The following is a 19115-nucleotide window of genomic DNA, read 5'->3' on the forward strand; positions in this document are numbered from 1 at the left end:
GTGAGAGAGGAGGATCCAGAGAATAGGGTTAGATGGAGGAAGTGGACTCGCTGTGGCGACACCTGAAGGGAAAAGCCGAAAGAAGAAGAAGAAGAAGAAGAAGATAGATGATGGACCGCCGCTCTCGCTGCGGCTGGGCAGCGCCTCCGATGACGTCACCTTTAGGCCACGCCCCCGCTGCCGTGGCAACGTGCCGGACGTGCCGTCCGGGGCGTTCGTGCGTGTGCGTGTGCACGCGGCGGAGGGAGGGGGCGGGGCTTTCTCACGACACCGGAGGGGGAGGGGGAGGAGGGGGAGCCCGACGCGCAGGCGCAGATCCGCTCCTCCGCAGCGGAAGCCCCGCCCTTCCCCTCTCCGAGCGCTTCGCTCTCGGCCAATCGCAGCGCGGCTCGGAGGCGGCGAACCAATCAGAGCGATGGCTCCGCCCACTCCGCGCGCGTCCGCGCGTCGCCCCCCCCCTCCGGCGCAGACAGAGCAGGCACGGCCGCCGCCTCTCGTCGCTCTACGCCCGGCGTCTCCTCTCGGCCTCTCCCCGCAGGACCCAGCGAGCGTTGCGGGGCGTTGCGTGGCGCGGAGGAGAAGAGAAAGAAGCAGCAGCAGGAGGAGGAGGAGGAGCGGGAGACACCGGAACTCCACGCCGGGCGACACGCTTCCACTTCCGGACGGACGACCGCTACTCCGCCGGGATGATCGCGGCGCAGCTCCTGGCCTACTACTTCACCGAGCTGAAGGATGACCAGCTCAAGAAGGTGCGTGGAAGGTGCACCGCATCCCCCCCACGCACCGTCACGCACAGTGCGTGGGGGGGGGGGGGGTGATGTGCAGGATGCAGCGGAAGGTCGTGATGGAGCTGAAGTTTGCGGGGGGGGGGGGGGGGGTGCAGGACCCGGATGTCCTTGAACCCCCCCACCCACGCAACTACCCACGCAAACAGGTGTGCGTGATTCCCGGCCCCCCCCCCCGACTCATCACACCGGGAAAAAACCCGGTAATCAACGCAGGATTATGGTTGAAATTAGCGCCGTGGACGTGATGAGTGACAGGTGAGATGCTTGTGGGGGGGGGGGGCGTGACGTCACTGTGGAGCAGAGCCAGTGGGGTAGTAAAAAAAAAAAAAAAAAATTGGATTAGCATACCAACATTAGCATAGCAATGTTAGCTTAGCAATGTTAGCTTAGCCGTTTTATTTAATTTAGCAATTACAAACGTTAGTGTGAGGGGGTTCATTTGGGTTTGAGTCGTTGTAACATTTTAGCAATTTATTTAATTTTAATATTTTTTTTCTTTTTGTATTTGATTGACAGGTGTCCCTTTCCAATTATTCTAATAAATTTTTTTTTAAACATGGGATTTTCTGAATAAAAGCACGCACCGCTAGGTGGCGCTGTGTTACGTCATCCACGGTCGAACCGAAACGACAATCCTGGCTAACTAGCTTAGCGCTGCGGTACCCACATGCGCCCTGTCTGGACACCAGAAAATGCATTATTTTTCCAAAATGCTACTATTTAGCCTCCCAAAAAAAACACAAACTATGGCAAAACTCACGCTAAATGGTGTTAGCTTTAGCTTAGCGTGCCGAATCTAAGCTCCATGTCCATCAGCTGACCTCCCGTTTCTCAACGCCATGCTAATAATAGCCATTCCTGGCAGGGCGGCGTGCTGACGGACGCCAGGCGGGGGGGGCGGCGTTCCGCATGGGGGGGTTCTTCGTTGTTTTTGTAGCCCGCTGAGATTACGCAACCGGCGGCGCCAAAATCCGACCTAGCAACCGGCGCATTAATTCGATTAGCCAATCAGCTGCCTTCACGTGTGATTGGCGGCTGATCCGGCCCGTAAGAACGTTGCGTAATAATCGCTTTGTTTTTCGGCGCTGAGATGTTTCTGCAGCAAAGTTTTTCGGAGCTTCTCCTTGAAGACTCCATGGGCGCGAATGATTGGACGTCTCCGATGATTGACAGCTGAGCCGTCCAATCGGAGCCCAGAGTTTCAACCGTCGCCACGGCGATCAGTCGTGTCAAAACTAGAAACTGCGAATGAGAATCCGGACGTGGTTCGGGGATGCTAACAGTTACCATAGGCTGCCATTCATTGTGCTAAGCTAACTAGCCCGCGTCTTCCTCCGCAGATCGATAAGTACCTGTACGCCATGCGTCTGTCCGACGAGACGCTGAAGGACATCATGACCCGCTTCCGGAGGGAGATGGAGGACGGCCTCGGCCACGACACCAACCCCACCGCCACCGTCAAGATGCTGCCGACCTTCGTCCGCTCCATCCCTGATGGATCAGGTAGAACCTGGACGACAACAATCACATACTGATAGCAGAGGATGCTACAAACGGGCTAATACACTGTAATAACAGTGTAATAACAGTTCTGTTACGTATTTGGTGAAATATCGGGATGCACATTAAACCCGATGAACGTATGAGTATGAGAAGGTCACATGACAACGGCGGAACCGGTGGGGGAACGTTCCGGACCGCCTGAAAGAAATGTGCTGACGCGCTGCAACGGCGCTGGGGTTCTTTGTGACGGACCGGGTGGATCCGCATTGTTGTGGACCCCGGAGGGGCCCACAACAATGGCGGCCGGACGGTTCCGGGGTCCTACGTCGGGAGGGCGAGCGGGACGAACCGGGGGGAAAAAAAAAATTGATTCTGATTAGAATGTGACAATATTTTGGAATAACGCTGTTACAACAGTGTAATAACAGTGTAATAACAGTGTTATAACAGTGTAATAACAGTGTAATAACGATGTAATGACACATTCGTTAAAACCCGGATGTAGACATTCATGCTATCATTTGACCCAAGATCGTGGATGAACTCAAAGCTCTCGCAGTGACGATCTCCACGTCCCTCATCATGTTCTTCACCATGATCCTTATAAGGTCCTTCTTCACGATGTTCTTTATCTTCTTTATTATAATCATGTTCTACATCTAGTCCTGGCTTTCGTAGTGCTCTTCATCAAGTCCTTCTTCATGTTCTTCTCCATGTGGTGCAAGTGTCCTGAGGCCTTGTGGTCCATACCGTGGTGTCGGGGGGGCGGGGGGTGGCAGCTGCTGTATAAATAGACCCTGGTCTCATTGAGTCCAAGAGGCCTGGCTAAGGGGGCGACCTTGGGAGGTGGTAAAGGTCTGGAACGGCGTTAAGGAGGGACTCTGGAGAAGGTCACGCTGGGTCGCTTTGTCCGAAGCCCCTGCCCCCCTTCCCGCCTCCTGTTGGAGATCCTGGTTCTGAAGGCAGGAACTGCCTGCATTCCAGGGGTGGAAGTTCTCCAGGGGCCCAGAGGAGAACCAGAAATTTGGTGTCACTCCCCGGAACCCCGGGAGTTCCTCCACCCGGAGCCCAAGTCGTCCTGGACTTGGAGGTCTGAGGAGGACCCCTGCTGCTGGAAGCTCACGGGTACTGTCCGTTTGCACATCAGCCAATCGGAGTGCAAGAGCCCGGCCCCTCTGCTAAAGTCATACGAGTTCCGAGTCCCTGCGTCCCCTGAGATTGGAGCTCGGTTGGGCTCTCCAGTACTAGCATTAGCATGCTCGATCTTTCTCCCGCGGGTTTCATGACACTCGGCTGGGTTCCCCACCATCAGCATTAGCATTAGCATTAGCATGCTCAATCATTCTACCCCTCTTCGGAGCCTCTTCTGATGACTCCCCCCTCATGGGGCAAGAGAAAAATATCCTTCGGCGGTGGCCTGAGTGCACAAACACCTCTTTGTTTTTTGTTTTTATTTTTATGGATGGCCTCCGGGAACCAACCCAGGCGTTAGCCTGGCCCGAAGGACACATTCCATGATGTTGGTTCCTCAGTAGTGGAGGTGGTAGAGGGGATCCTGGAAATAAAGGACTCCTTTCTTCGTATCTGAAGGTGTAGGCTCCGCTCGAAAGTTAAACTCCGACCCCCTTTTTGTTCTTGCCGTTCCAGAGAAGGGGGACTTCATCGCCCTGGATCTTGGGGGGTCCAACTTCAGGATCCTCCGCGTCAAGGTGACCCAGGACAAGAAGCAGCCGGTGCAGATGGAGAGCCAGGTGTACGAAACCCCCGACGACATCATCCACGGCAGCGGGACGCAGGTAAACCGTCCAACTTGGGATTATCAATGCCGTTATAACATGGTAATAACAACATAATAACAAGGTAATTACATATTAATAAACGTGGATCGAACCAGATCCAGGCATGACGTCAGGCGCCGCGGTGACCTGCAGGGAACTCATGGAGAACAGCTGGTCGCCGCCGGTAACCCGAGCAGCAGGAACATCATCTGAGGGGGGCGACAGATGTAGCCTAACGACGTGGCGAGGGGGGATGTGGCAGCTGGTCAATGCATGTAACCTGATATCCTGGAGCTGGGGGGGGACAATGACGCCTGTTGTTATGGCGCTCCTGTCAGGGTGGAGACAAGGGAGCGCATGCGAAATGACAGGAAACAGGAAACAGGAAGTGCCCCCCCCCCTTGCGGGTGCAGCCCCGTCTTGCTAATGGTTTCTCATTAACAAATGACGTAGTGAACCGTTGTCTTCCAGCTCTTCAGTCACGTGGCCGACTGCCTGGGCGACTTCATGGACAAGCAGAAGATCAAGGACAAGAAGCTGCCGGTGGGGTTCACCTTCTCCTTCCCTTGTGCCCAGTCCAAGCTGGATGAGGTGAGGAACCTGTGGAGCTGTCACATTCCAGTGCCGCTGCACTCCTATTTCAGGAGCTCCATTGATCCACGGAAGTGGGTCCGTGGAGAGCCGTGAAGAACATCCCATGGCATCCACCCTCCAAGGTGGAGCTAGGTTTGTGACGCCTTCATATCGGCGGGTTCCCCCCGATCGGATGCCGAGGGTGTTGAAGTTGCTACCTGCTCTACCGGTTGGACTCTGATGCTCTTCTCTGGTTCCTCTTGGGAGCATACCTTATCAGGGTGGGAGGGGGAAGGGTATTCCTACGAATATAGATCTAAATAAAAGTGCTTCTCGGATTTGCCCCAACACTGTACTCCTGAAAGCACTTCAAGATGGTAGAGGCTCAACATCTGCGCCCTTTGTCTTCCAGGCGGTCCTGGTGACGTGGACGAAGAAGTTCAGGGCCAGCGGCGTGGAGGGGATGGATGTGGTCAAACTCCTCAACAAGGCCATCAAGAAACACGGGGTGAGTCTGGACTCCAGGGATTATCCTTAAAAGAAGCTCCGCCTTTCTCTGACTTTCCTCTCGTTGTCCTAAACCCGTCCCTGCAGGAGTACGAGGCCGACATCATGGCGGTGGTGAACGACACGGTGGGCACCATGATGACCTGCGGCTTTGACGACCAGCGCTGCGAAGTGGGCATCATCATTGGTAAAGACAAAGGACACTCCCACTTGTTGGCCTCTGATCCTGCAGGGGACATCCAGCAGGGGGAGCCAGAGTTGTAGCCTACGACCTTCTGGTATGGACTCAAACGTTTCCTCCCCTCTCGCAGGGACGGGGACCAACGCTTGCTACATGGAGGAGTTGCGTCACATCGACCTGGTGGAGGGAGACGAGGGGAGGATGTGCATCAACACCGAGTGGGGGGCCTTCGGGGACGACGGGTCCCTGGAGGACATCCGGACCGAGTTCGACCGCGAGATCGACCGTGGCTCCATCAACCCAGGGAAGCAGCTGTAAGACCTGGTGGGGGGAGTCGGGGTATAGAAGGACTACCATGTTGGACCATACCAAAGTGGAACCGCCTGGACCACCAGAGTGGACCAGATCGGACCACCAAGTGTCGGAAAGAGTGAAGTGTCAAAGGGAACTTCTGCTCGACCGGGAGGGGTTCGGGTTTGCCGATGACACGATTTAACGGCGTCCTCCTCCCGCCGCAGGTTCGAGAAGATGGCCAGCGGGATGTACATGGGCGAGCTGGTGCGCCTGATCCTGGTCAAGATGGCCAAAGAGGGCCTCCTGTTCGAGGGGAGGATCACCCCCGAGCTGCTGACCAAGGGAAAGATCGAGACCAAGCACGTGTCCGCCATTGAAAAGTGAGTTGGGTCGGGGCAACGAGGAGGTCTTAGAACCTCCCAGCGAGAGGGTCCTCCCCTCCCTTCCCGGGTTCTCGCGGCTCTTCATCGCTTAATCCTGATTGGACGGTTCCTTGACCTCTGCCCTTGTTCTGCTCCCAGGACCAAGGAGGGCCTGAAGAAGTGCATGGAGATCTTGACCCGGCTGGGGGTGGAGCCGTCGGACGAGGACTGCCTGGCGGTTCAGCACGTCTGCACCATCGTGTCCTTCCGCTCCGCCAACCTCATCGCCTCCACGCTGGGCGCCATCCTGTCCCGGCTCAAGGAGAACAGGGGGGTGGTGCGCCTGCGCACCACGGTGGGCATCGACGGCTCGCTCTACAAGATGCACCCACAGTGAGTTGGACACAAGCTAAAACAAGCTAAGCTAGCCGCATCTCGCTTGCGCCGTTGTTGGTGCCCCAGAAGTTGAGTCATTTTTAAAAGGGCAGCAGAGACGAAGAAGTGTCATGGAGTTCCTATCTCCCCCTTTCTGCACAGGTATGCCCGGCGCTTGCACAAGACCGTGCGCCGCCTGGTTCCCGACTCGGACGTGCGCTTCCTGCTGTCGGAGAGCGGCAGCGCCAAGGGTGCCGCCATGGTGACGGCTGTGGCGTACCGGCTGACGGAGCAGGCCCGGCAGATCCAGCAGACGCTGGCGGAGTTCCGGCTCAGCAAAGCGCAGCTGCTGGAGGTGAAGAAGCGAATGAGGGTTGAGATCGAAAGGGGGCTGAAGAAGGACACCCACCAGGAGGCCACCGTCAAGATGCTGCCCACCTTTGTCCGCAGCACCCCTGATGGATCAGGTGATCAGGGTTGGGGGCTGGATGGAGCTTCCTGGGTTTGTAGCCAACAGGTGGGGCCTCCTGGCAAGTGGCCTGTCAGATCGAAGTACCTTTAACCACCTTATTTGGATAAAAATAATTTTAATTTGAAGTATTTAGAAACTGACTCAGGGAAGTGCTGTTAGACAAATACTGCACCATGATTTCCTGCTTCACCTCCATGTACCTCAACTTCACCTTCTCGCACCCCAACCTCACCTTCTTGCACCTCTACTTCACCTTCTTGCACCTCAACCTCACCTTCTTGCACCTCAGCTTCACCTCCTTGCACCTCAACCTCACCTTCTTGCACCCCAACTTCACCTTCTTGCACCTCAACTTCACCTCCATGCACCTCAACCTCACCTTCTTGCACCCCAACCTAAGCTTCTTGGAGCTCAGCTTCACCTTCTTGCACCTCAACTTCACCCTCTTGCACCTCAACTTCACCTCCATGCACCTCAACCTAAGCTTCTTGCACCTCAGCTTCATCTTCTTGCGCTTTGACTTCACCTGTTTTGTCGGTCACTTTTTCATTGCTAACTTCTGACATCAGAGATTGGGCCTTTGACGTGTACGTTCTGACCAATCCCCTCTCTGGGATCGCAGAGAACGGCGACTTCCTGGCCCTGGACCTTGGCGGGACCAACTTCCGTGTGCTTCTGGTGAAGATCCGCAGCGGGAAGCGGCGGTCAGTGGAGATGCACAACAAAATCTACGCCATCCCAGTGGAGGTCATGCAGGGCACCGGCGAGGAGGTGAAAGCTTCGCTCCGTTGACTTCAGCTAAGAGCTCCAACTTGTCTTCTCCCAAAAAACCCCTGGCCTCCTCTTCCTCCAGCTCTTCGACCACATCGTCCACTGCATCTCCGACTTCCTGGACTACATGGGAATGAAGAGCGCCCGTCTCCCGCTGGGCTTCACCTTCTCCTTCCCTTGCCACCAGACCAGCCTGGACGCCGTAGGTTCTCGATTCCTGTTCTACTTAGGCCCCTTCCTCGTTTTTAGCCGCCGCTAACGAAGCTAGCAGAGGAGGGGCTAAACCTTTCCTTCTATCTGATGTATCCTCTGAGTGCGTAGAGAGTGGAGAGTCACGCCGAGTTGGCCTATTTCTTCTTCGGCGGTGCTGGAAACATTTTGTTTTCCTTTGTTTCACCGCCGCTCATCGTCGTTCACTGTCCTCGTGTGCCGGACAGGGCATCCTGGTCACCTGGACCAAAGGCTTCAAGGCCACCGACTGCGAGGGCGAGGACGTGGTGGAGCTGCTCCGCGAGGCCATCAAGAGGAAGGAGGTAGGAAATACGAGGCGAGACCACCCGAACCGGAACTAGACCCTGAACCAGATCCAGATACTAGTTTCACTCCAGTCCAAAATAACAAAGGCATGATTCGGTTCCGGTGACTCCCAGGAGTTGCGGATCCAGAAGGTGCGCAAGAAGGTACTCTAGCGTTTTCAAGCCCCTGTGTCGATTTCACTTTTAGGTGGAGGATCCAGTGAGTATTGAGTGACTGTTAATCCCCTGCCAGGTGATGCCGTGCAGGGCCGGAGCTGCATGTCGGACTCCCCCTTCCTGCTCCCCCCCTGGATGAGTGTGTGTCTGCAGTGTGTCTGCTGTGTGAGGACAAGGCGCCTTTGCGTTGGTTGGCCTACCATTAATCCCGCGGCACCATCTCGCCGATGTGCTAATGGGAGTTAGCGATGTGTCGACTATTGGAGTTGGTGTTTTTGTTTCCGATTGAGAAACTAACCCCGCTGAAGGTGAAGGTCCGACCCGACCTCAGGGGCAGGATGCCGAATTCCTAAATGATAAGACCACCTGGAGATTTATGTGAGAACATCTTCGAACCCCTTCAGAGCACCCAAGTCCGCTTCCAATCGACTTACGGTAGGCTACCGAGCCGATCCAGGAGAGGGAACATAAGGTAGAACGACGAGAACACCCGGCGTTAGGACCAATCAGGGAGCGAGGCAGTCGGCGCAAGGGAAGGCGCGACCGTGACGACCTCGACCATCTTTATCTTGTCCGTCGAGGAGCCCCCTTGGCGGCTACCGGCCGTAAGCCCCGCCCCTCGTGAGAACCCGAGCTGCGATTGGTTTGGTTTCGGTCTATCGAAAAAGGAACTAACGGACCCGCATGTCTAAGCGGCACGCAGATCGTCTGGTTGCCAGGCAACCGCCATCTTAACAGCTTGCGAGTAACGTCCTGGTCAAGGTCGTCCCTTACCGCCCCTCAAGCCGCTGCCCTTCCCTTTCCCCAGGAGTTCGAGCTGGACGTGGTCGCCATCGTCAACGACACGGTGGGCACGATGATGACCTGCGCCTACGAGGAGCCCACCTGCGAGGTGGGCTTGATCGCGGGTGAGTCCCACGCCGCCGCCATCTTGGACTAAAACCACCTTGTTAACCTGTTAATCTGTTTGTTCCGGCACCGGTTCTTAACTTGATTGAATGTTCTCCGATGAGCATGTGCGGTGTTTGCCCGACCCCCTCCAGGCACCGGCAGCAACGCCTGCTACATGGAGGAGATGAAGAACATCGAGATCGTGGAGGGGAACGAGGGCCGCATGTGCGTGAACATGGAGTGGGGGGCGTTCGGAGACAACGGTTGCCTTGACGACATCCGGACCCAGTACGACCAGGCGGTGGACGAGAACTCGCTCAACGAGGGCAAACAAAGGTCTGAACGCCCTCTTGTTCCTAACGGTCCACAGGGTACCGTGAGTACCGGAACCAGGGAGTTGTAGGCTGGGATCAGAACATGCAACTTCTTCTTCTTCTTCTTCTTCTTCTTTCGGCTTTTCCCTTCAGGTGTCGCCACAGCGAGTCAACTTTCTCCATCTAACCCTATTCTCCGGATCCTCCTCTCTCACACCAACTACCTTCATATCCTCTCTCACGACGTCCATAAATCTTCTCTTTGGTCTTCCTCCAGACCTCCTGCCTGGCAGCTCCAATTCCAGCATCCGATATCTTCACTATCCCTCCTCTGTCCATGACCCAACCATCTCAGTCTGACTTCTCTGACCTTCTCTCCAAAACATCTAACATGAGCTGTTCCTCTGATAGACTCATTCCTGATCCTCTCCATCCTGGTCACTCCCAAAGAGAACCTCAACATCTTCATCTCTGCAACCTCTAGTTCTGCCTGCTGTCTTTCGGTCATTGGAACAGTTTCTAGTCCAAACATCATCGCTGGTCTCACCACTGTCTTGTACACCTTTCCTTTCCTTCTGGCTGATGTTCTTCTATCTCTTGGTACCCCTGACACTTTTCTCCACCCATTCCAACCTGCTTGGACCGTCTCTTCACCTCTTTTCCACACTCTCCGTTGCTCTGGACTGTTGACCCCAAGTACCTGAAATCCTCCATCTTCTTGATCTCCACTCCCTGTAGCCTCACCGCTCCACCCGAGTTCCTCTCATTCACACACATATATTCTGCGACTAACCTTCATTCCTCTCCTTTCCAGAGCATACCTCCACCTCTAGATTTTCCTCTACCTGTTGTCTGCTCTTATGAATCCTAATTCTGGTAATTAGTGGTAAACATGGAGGTTGGATCCAGAGCAGAACATCTGACATTGGCAAAATATAATGGCGGAGGGCGGAGAAGGGGCAGATGAAACACGTCTAAAAGACAATAAGCAAAGGAACGTGTCCATCACCAATTTCTGTGGCAGGTACGAGAAGATGTGCAGCGGCATGTACCTTGGCGAGATCGTGCGGCAGATCCTCATCGACCTCACCAAGCGGGGCTTCCTGTTCCGGGGTCAGATCTCGGAGACGCTCAAAACGCGGGGGATCTTCGAGACCAAGTTCCTGTCGCAGATCGAGAGGTGAGTCTCCTTGCCTAGCATGGTGCGGCACCGCCCTAGCATAGCCTCGCTCCATCGGTCGTCAAACCTCTGGGCTAGCATGGAGCAGCGCCTGTAGTCCACAAACTCCTGGCCTCCTGGTGCAGAGCCGTCTGTCCTTAAGCTACCGCCCTCGAGTGTCCCGGTACCATCTGACCTCCAACCTCTGGCCTAGCAAGGTGTCATCCCTGCATCCCTGAAAACCCCTAGCCTAGCCAGGGTCGCCATCTGCCACCCTCCAACCTGTGGACTTGTAGTCTTGGAGGAACTCCTCCAGGTGTCCGTTCCCTGCAGAAACTCTAAAGAAACCCTCAGTGACCTGATGTGATAGAAGGGAAAGCGGCATCTCCGTGTTTGAACAGCAGCAATCCTGACGGGATCTGAGTGTTCAGATTTGTCCTGGCTCCGAATTAAACGTCTGATCAAACTGGAATCTGGACGGCACCGAGGGGAAGGAAGTAAGCGGAGGTTTGAGGAGATCTGCCGGTTAGTTGTCTGGCAACCACATTGTTTTGTTGTCCCAAGTCCACAGAGGTCAGTTGTTCGATGTCCACGGTGATCAGTAGTTGGACGTCCGGGGACATCCTTCATCTGACCTCCTCGGCGGTCCGTCGTAAGACGTCCTCGGCGGCCCTTTGTCCGACATCCATGACGGTCCATCATTGGCCGTCCAGGACCTCGGCGGCGGCCAGTCGCCTGGGATCCACGGCAGCCTGCGCCTACATGGCGTGACGTCACTTGTTTGCATCACGTATCGTAAATGTCAACGTAAACGGAGCCATCGATCAACGCGACAGAGCAAACAGCATTCGGAGGCCACGAAACCCGAAGGCGTCGGATGTTTGTTCTGCCTGGCCACCGTGGCTGTAATTAATCGGTCGGCGGCGGGAGATTAGCGCGTCACAGCAAATGTTTAAGTTGCACTATGCAAAGAGAATTAGTGGACAAAGGGAGGGGTGGTGGACTTTGGTGGACTAGATGGGGGCGCCTTGAGTTAATCTCCTGCCGTGGCCTCTGGTGACAGCTGGGAAGGATCCGGTGACTCCAGACGTTCTCTAAACCCCTCCCGTTTCCCCAGCGACCGCCTGGCGCTGCTGCAGGTCAGGGCCATCCTGCAGCAGCTGGGGCTGGACAGCACCTGCGACGACAGCATCATCGTCAAGGAGGTGTGCGGCACCGTGTCCCGCCGCGCCGCGCAGATCTGCGGCGCCGGCATGGCCGCCGTGGTGGACAAGATCCGGGAGAACAGGAAGCTGGACCACCTGGACGTGACCGTGGGGGTGGACGGCACGCTCTACAAGCTCCACCCACAGTAAGACGCGATAGAACATACGAGAACCCGATCCGACCCGGAGAACGTTACTTTTTCCCGGCCCGGCCGCATACGTGTCCTGCTAAAATCAGGCCATTCGGTCACTTCCTGTCACAAGATGTTGCGGACTGTTAGCAACTGCTAGCAAGTGACCAGAAGGGCGACCAGGTCCTCTGGTGTCAACCAGTCAGATTGCTAAATCAAACATGTTGTCTTGAAGTCTTGATTAGCTAACAGGCACCGCCCCTTTTTGGGGATAACCGGTAGTGTCGGCACTACCCGTTATCTAGTTTGGTATCTGCTCCGATCGGCGCGGGCGTGCAGTTCCGGTCCCGTTCTCGCCGCGGTACGTCTACGCTAACTAGCTTCAGCCTCTTTGGGGAAACTCCAGCTAGCGTCTGACTTAGCTAACAGTCTACTTCCTGGTTGCGAATCTTGCCGAAGCGCCTCCTGACTCCGGATTCCCCCCTCTCGCAGTTTCTCCCGGATCTTCATGCAGACGGTGAAGGAGCTCGCCCCCAAGTGCGACGTCAACTTCCTGCTGTCGGAGGACGGCAGCGGCAAGGGGGCGGCGCTCATCACCGCCGTGGGTTGCCGCCAGAGGGAGGCGGACGCTCAGCAGCACTGAGTCCGCCCGCCATCCGCCGACGACCTGCTGCTCCACTGCCACTTCACCCGCCGACTCCCATCACCCCCCCCCCGGCAGCCGTGACTCCACCTCTGCCCCCCGACCCCTGACCCCCGACCCCGAGACATGCTGCAAGCCTAGGGAGCTAAAAGTATCTAAATATTTATTTATGAAGCGCCATTCTTCTAACGTTTGTACATTTTCCTTCACTTCACTTGTGGATAATCGAAGAATCTCGACTCCGTAGGTCTGTAATATCTGTGTAATTTTATTTTTATATGGAGGCAAATATAGAGTTGTATTTATATCGCCTAGGCAACACTGGACCGCCTCCCATCATTTAGGGTTGTTGCCGAGGCCCTCGCGCCTCCAAGCGAAGGGGCGTCCTCCTCTTGCTCTTCACCCTCCCTCGCCAAGACCTCCCTCACACGGGCTCCTCCGGTCCGCCCGAAACCGGTCGCGGGGGAAAAACAAAAAGGGCTCGCCGCAGAGGGCCGCGGCGCCGGAGTCACGGCTGTTCGACGGGCGTCCATGTTTAACGTGCTAGCATCGTCTACTAACCCCGCCCCTTTTCTGTGTCACCGTCAGCGTAACTCACATATTTAAGTATTCCAGCCGCACCGCAGCGTATTTTTAAATCACCTTTTTACCCCACCGCCACCCCCTCCAGATGAAAGATGGCCGTGTCCCGTTGCTAATCGTGAGCTACTGTACTTTTTGGTGTTGTGACGAGTACTTGTTCAACTCGCTGTACGTGCAAAGAATAAATGTTGTGCGAGCGCTTCTGTGCGATGACTTGTATGTCCCGCCCGAACCCCCGACTCCAAAACCCCTCGCTTACGGCCTGTCGCTTTTCAATGTCCGAAGCTCTGTGGAGACTGCATGCCTTACATTAAGACAAAGGAGAGTACCGGATCTTCTTCTTTTTACACCGACTTGTGATCGACACAGTGGAAAGTGAATTCATTAAATTCTATTTTGTCGTGGAGTAAAACAAAGAAAGAAAATCCTGGTGTCTTTTTCTTGCCTGCCGCTGAAGGTCCGCCGGGCTTTGCGGGGAAATGGAGACGGAAATATGTTGTTTACTCGCCTGGGGAAGTGGTTCAAACGTTCTCGCCGAGATAGCGCCACGCTATCCATCCGTCTCTAAAAGCTGTCAAAAGTACAAGGTACCTGCTGGTAGTTACTTTCCGCATCCAGCGGGTCGCAACCGAACCTCGGTACGGTCACCCGACGAATCGGATCGCGCGATTAGCGAAGGGTGTCCGTCGGTTCCAGATCCGGCGGGGACTCGAATCAGACGCCCCTATATGGAAGTTAAACCAAAACACAGGGGTAGCACCTTGCACTACTGTATATCACCATGGCAACATATATACATATATATACTGCTCAGAAAAATAAAGGGAACACTTGAACAACACAATGTGACTCCAAGTCAATCCCACTTGTGTGAAATCATAGTGTCCACTCAGGAAGCAACACAGATTCATTTGGACTTGTTTTAAGGACATTACATCAAAGTTGGATCAGCCTGGAGTTTGTTTTTACACTTTAATTTGGAGTGTGATTCCTAATCCAGACCTCCATGGGTTGATACGATTGATTTCCATTGATCATTTTTGTGTGATTTTGTTGTCAGCACATTCAACTGTGTAAAGAGCAAAGTATTTCATAAGAATATTTCATTCATTTAGATCTAGGATGTGTTTTTTAAGTTTATTTTTTGAGCAGTGTATATTTATATAGACAGGGAAAACTGCACCTCGGATGAAGTTCACCTCTGAAAAAACCCACCTCTGAATTCCTTCTCGATGACGCGGTTTCCACGGCGACGAACCCTCCGATCCCGTGACCTCGGGGGCGCCGGAGCAGGTTCTCCGGGTCGCGGCTTCAGGTCCGACCCGTTCCTTTCGGCATCGCGACTCCTCGTCCCGGAACGGATGCTTGACCCGGATCTACCTCGACGTCACGCTGACGACGCGTCGTCGTCCAAAAAAAAACATGTTTCAGGTCCGCCAGGTTCTCCTCGCCCTGCAGGAGGAACCTCAGAGAAGATACCAAAGCTTTGGATTAACTGAGAACGTAAAGCCGCAAAAAGCGCAATTATCTCTAACGAGGAACCCGTCCGATTGGTTCTATGATTACCTTTCCGCACGAAGGTGTCTGGTTGAGCTTCTAGAAGCGACGTGAAGGTCCTCGCGACCGCCGCCAGCCCATAATCACGATTTTTTTTTTTTTTTTTCCTCCTCCTCGGTGTTACCATGGTTACGAACCCCTCAGCCACAAAGGGCCCCTTCCGGAGGGGGAAGAAGAGGAGGACGCCCTGGAGGTCTGCTGGAGCTCCACAGGTGGTGCAAAGCTCTTGCGTGCACGGGTGTCACGACCGCCCCCAACCCACTACCACACACACACTACCCGTGTGTGTGTGTGTGTGTGTGTGCAGGAATTCCGTGCACTCTCGTCTCAGGTTCTACCCCCCCCTCCACTCCTTTTTTTTTTTTTTTTTTTTTTTTTTAAACGGCGGAAACCGCTGTGCTCTGTCGCGCACCCGCGCCGCGTGTGCGTGTGCGCGTGTCCGTGCGCGCCACCTCCCCCCCCCCCCCCCCCTCCCCTCCCTCTCCAAACCCCCTTCGCCAGGTTTCCTCCGCTCGGCTTCCTGCTGCTGCATCCCCGTCTGGCAGACGCCAACCGCCGCCGGACCGACACCGCACACTCCCGCAGGTGAGCGGCCGCGTCCCGGTTAACGGACGGCGTAACGCGAACCGGGGCGGCACGGCGGGAGGAGGAGGCGGGGGGTTACAGGGTGTTAGCCCGACGGGAAGCATGCTAACTTTACTTGTTGTGTCTTGGGCAGTCCGCTAGCATGCTAGCTAGCATGGTTCCCCTAGCGTGGGGCGAGTCGCTCGTCGGTGCCCGTCAACACCGGGGACTGTTTTGTGACATACACACCGTGCGTGTGTGTGCTGCGGTTTGCACACGCAGATCGGTGCGTTTCGTGCGTGTTCACCCCCCCCCCCCCCCCGCTTCCTCCCGCACGAGAGTTGGGCAGCTAATGTCAACAGCTAGCGCTGCTAGCGTTAGCATGCTAGCCTCGATGTTTTCGTAGCGCCTTATTTTTTTTATTTTTTCATGTCATTCTTTATTGTGACTTCTCCCCCGCAAGCCCACCACGCGTGTCGCGGCCCCTCCGTGCGTGTCTGCGGCGTTTCACAGCGTGCTATTTGTTTCCACGGTAAATAAAAATATATATCCCCCAAAAAAAAAAAAAAAAAAAAAAATGGGGGTGAACGGTGACCGAGGGGGGGCACGCGCGCCGTCACTCGGACAGGTGACGTCAGAGCAGGACGCGCGCGCCAGGACGACCAGTTGATCGATTGATTTATCGATCTATTGGTTCAGTGTGAACGCGCAGACAGACGTCACGTCACGCAGAGGTTCCTGTTTCCCGTTGCGGTTCTCATGTTATGGATTACCCCCCCCCCTCCCTTATTGAAGCCACGCCCACTTCCGGTTGAAGCCCCGCCCCCTCGGCGAGGTTCCAGACCCGGAAGCAGAACCGACCGGATTAACCCTTTCCCGCCCGCCGATCGGACGCCGCCATTTTGGTTCAGCTTTCGTTTTCTTTTCCGAATCCGTCGTCTCTTAGCGCTACGCTAACCCCGACGGACACCCGCGTTTTTGAGGCGTCTTCGTGGACTCGGGGGTCTGGTTTGGGATCCATCGACGGTCTCCCGGGAATGAAACCGCCGCCGTTGTGTGTCCCCCGTCTCCCCAGGTTCTCAGGGCGAAGCCGGCAGGAAGAAGCCCCTCGTCCTCGGCGGTCGGCCTCTCCGACGGCGGCGTCGGCGCCGGCCCCATGAGCGTTTGAGCGGACACGGCCCCGCCGTGGCCCATGCGCCGTGCCCGTTTCCCTCCCCGTCCTCCTTGTCCCTCAAGCTGACGCAGAACCCCAGGCACCTCCCCCCCCTCCCCCACCCCCACCCCGTCCCCGGCGACTCCCCCCCGCCCGCCATGGTGTCCGGCACGGAGACGGTGCACTACATCCACCTGCACAACTCCAGCCAGTCGGTGCTGGAGGCGCTGCGCACGCAACGGCGCGAGGGCCTGTTCTGCGACGTGACGGTGCGCATCCACGACGCCTCGCTGCGCGCCCACGCCTGCGTGCTGGCGGCGGGGAGCCCCTTCTTCCAGGACAAGCTGCTGCTGGGCCACTCGGAGATCTCGGTGCCGCCGCTGGTGCCGGCGGAGACGGTGAAGCAGCTGGTGGACTTCATGTACAGCGGCTCGCTGGTGGTGCTGCAGTCGCAGGCGCTGTGCATCCTCACCGCCGCCAGCATCCTGCAGATCAAGACCGTCATCGACGAGTGCACGCAGATCATCTCCCAGAGGAAGGCGGCGGCCGGGGCGGCGGCGGCTGCGGCGGCGGCGGCGGCGGCGGGGGGTGCGGCGGCGGCGGCGGCGGGAGGCGCCATGCTGGGAGGAGTCCTGCCCAAACAAGAAGAGCGCGGTGGCGGGAAAGGGCGGGAGAGCGGGGGCAGCTGCTCCGGCGGCGCCGCGGGTGGCGGCGGCGGCGGCGGCGGCTACCCCGCCTTCTCCAACTTCATGGCTGACTGCGGCGCCAACAACATGGGCGGCGGGCTGGGAGGCGGCGGCATCAGCGTCAGCGAGGGCGGCCCCGGCGCCATGGAGCAGGCCAACACGGTCAGCCTGATGGCGCTGGGAGACATGGCTCACGGCGCCATGTGCGGCGACGGGCTGGGCTCCGGCGCCATCCTCATGAAGCAGAGCCCCAGCTGTACTCAGGACGTCCGCTACAAACTCCGCGACCTGCTGGCGCAGACGGCCAACGGGGGCGGCGGCGGCGGCGGCGGCAACCTCTCGGCCAGCTGCAGCTCCGGCGTGGGCAGCGTGGACAGCATCAGCAGGGACAGTCTCCGTGGCAACGCCACCGACCTCTCGGACGACCTGGTGGGGATGGACCACTACAGCGAGGAGGAGGACCTGGACGGGCGGGAGCGCGGCAGAGACGGAGACCGAGACAGGGGGGCGAGCCACAGCCGCAAGCAGAGGCAGCCGCTCAGACTCCAGGTGGGAGGGGAGGGGGCGGGCGGCGAGGGAGGGGGTGGGGTGGGGGGGCGGCGAGGGTTGCCATGGTTACCGCTTTCAGGCAACGCAGAGCCGCATCGGTCGGCTTCTCTTTCTCCTGCCTGTCCCTCTTCTCTCCGCTCGCGCTGCATTGGCGTGTCTCGCGGAGATGTTTTCACACTTTGCACAATCGGAGAGAAGCTCCCGCCAACGCCGCCGCCGCCGCGCCTCCGATCGTCCCGCCGACCTTCTATGGACGCCGGCTTCTTCGCTGTAGGTCGTCCGGCCGGCGGCTTTTCCGCCCGCCGCTCTGCCGCTTTTAAAAGCTCGGTGCCCCCGCAGGTGCTGGGAGGGGAGGAAGTGGTGGTGAAAGACGAGGGCGTCCAGGAAGCCGACGGCGGCGTCTACGCTTTGGAGGACGCCCGGCGAGATGGCGAGCACGACGGACCCCAGGAACCCATGGCGGGCTTCGGGCAGGTGGGCTCGCCGCTTCTTTTCTTTCCCTTCCGCGGCGGCGCCGTCTCCTCCTCGGAGTTAGCGGCGCCGGCTAACGCCCGGTCTGTCGCCCCCGTGAGTGTGTGAATACACCCCTCGGAGGGGTGAGACGCCGACCCGGGGTGTCGGGGGGCCCCGGGGCCGGGACGCTTCTAGAACCTTCTCCGCTTGGAGTTACTCGCCAGCAAATAGTCTGCCCGCGGCGGGCGGCCGCGCGGGGGCGGAGCTTATTGATCTGTTGTAGCTTTTTATTATAGACACTCGTGTCAGAAATAACCTCCACCACACACACACACACACACACACACGCACGCGTGCGCGCATGTCCTGCACGCGCACGCCGCAGTGCATCGCAGGCAGCTCTATATCAGGGGGAGACGCTGCTTTCTGATTGGCCGGCTGGCTTGTGTGTCCGGTGGGGTTCCGACCAGGAGAACCTTCCAGAAGGTCCATCTCCACACTCATCCAGGTGATCAGAGTGTGACTGTGTGTATGTGTGTGTGTGTGTGCTTGAACACACACCTGTTGGTTCAGTGAATCCCACGGGAGAGCCGGGGCCTCCCATTGGTGGGGTGCTTTGGGGGCGGGGCCACCCCGAGGCTGATCCCACCGCTATTCGCCAGCAATGCGGGCCGACCGGTCGGACGGCGGCGCCCAGACGTATATACGTCTGCGGGTTGCCGCGGCGACAGAGCGGCGGACGGCGTCCCCGGACTTGCGGTGCTCCGACGGAGCGCAGACTCGCAGGAGGTCCAGGTCCATGGAGGTAAGGAGGTTCCTCCTCGTTCTTCTACCTCCTCTTCCTTCTTCGGGGTTCCTTCTCCTGGCGGCGGTGATGGTCGCCTCCAGGGGGCCGAAGGACCGGCGACCTGCAGGTCTTTACCCTTCGGACA

General features: G+C 57.2%; 2 protein-coding genes across 2 annotated transcripts in view; both read left to right on the forward strand.

The window, feature by feature from the left end:
- The first annotated feature begins 465 nt into the window (after positions 1-465).
- On the forward strand, positions 466-13646 carry LOC147228452 (hexokinase-1). The gene is made up of 18 exons (XM_086156574.1): positions 466-749; positions 2129-2291; positions 3939-4087; positions 4541-4660; positions 5055-5150; positions 5237-5336; positions 5461-5644; positions 5849-6004; positions 6146-6379; positions 6524-6828; positions 7456-7604; positions 7687-7806; positions 8042-8137; positions 9105-9204; positions 9340-9523; positions 10526-10681; positions 11778-12011; positions 12489-13646. The coding sequence occupies exons 1-18, from the start codon at positions 687-689 to the stop codon at positions 12637-12639; spliced, it is 2760 nt and encodes a 919-aa protein (XP_086012700.1). The 5' UTR covers positions 466-686; the 3' UTR covers positions 12640-13646.
- A 1630-nt stretch (positions 13647-15276) lies between these two features.
- The window catches only part of zbtb45 (zinc finger and BTB domain containing 45), an 8823-nt gene continuing 4984 nt past the window's right edge, over positions 15277-19115 (forward strand). Inside the window, exons 1-3 of the mRNA XM_086156575.1 lie at positions 15277-15363; positions 16418-17730; positions 18070-18204. Coding sequence (XP_086012701.1) covers positions 16654-17730; positions 18070-18204 — 1212 coding nt within the window. The 5' untranslated portion in view covers positions 15277-15363; positions 16418-16653. The remainder of the gene's footprint in view (positions 15364-16417; positions 17731-18069; positions 18205-19115) is intronic.

Source organism: Fistularia commersonii, chromosome 12 (assembly GCF_037954325.1).
Source record: "Fistularia commersonii isolate RoL2024-O1a breed Wild chromosome 12, RoL_Fcom_v1.0, whole genome shotgun sequence".
NCBI classification, from domain to species: Eukaryota; Metazoa; Chordata; class Actinopteri; order Syngnathiformes; family Fistulariidae; genus Fistularia; species Fistularia commersonii.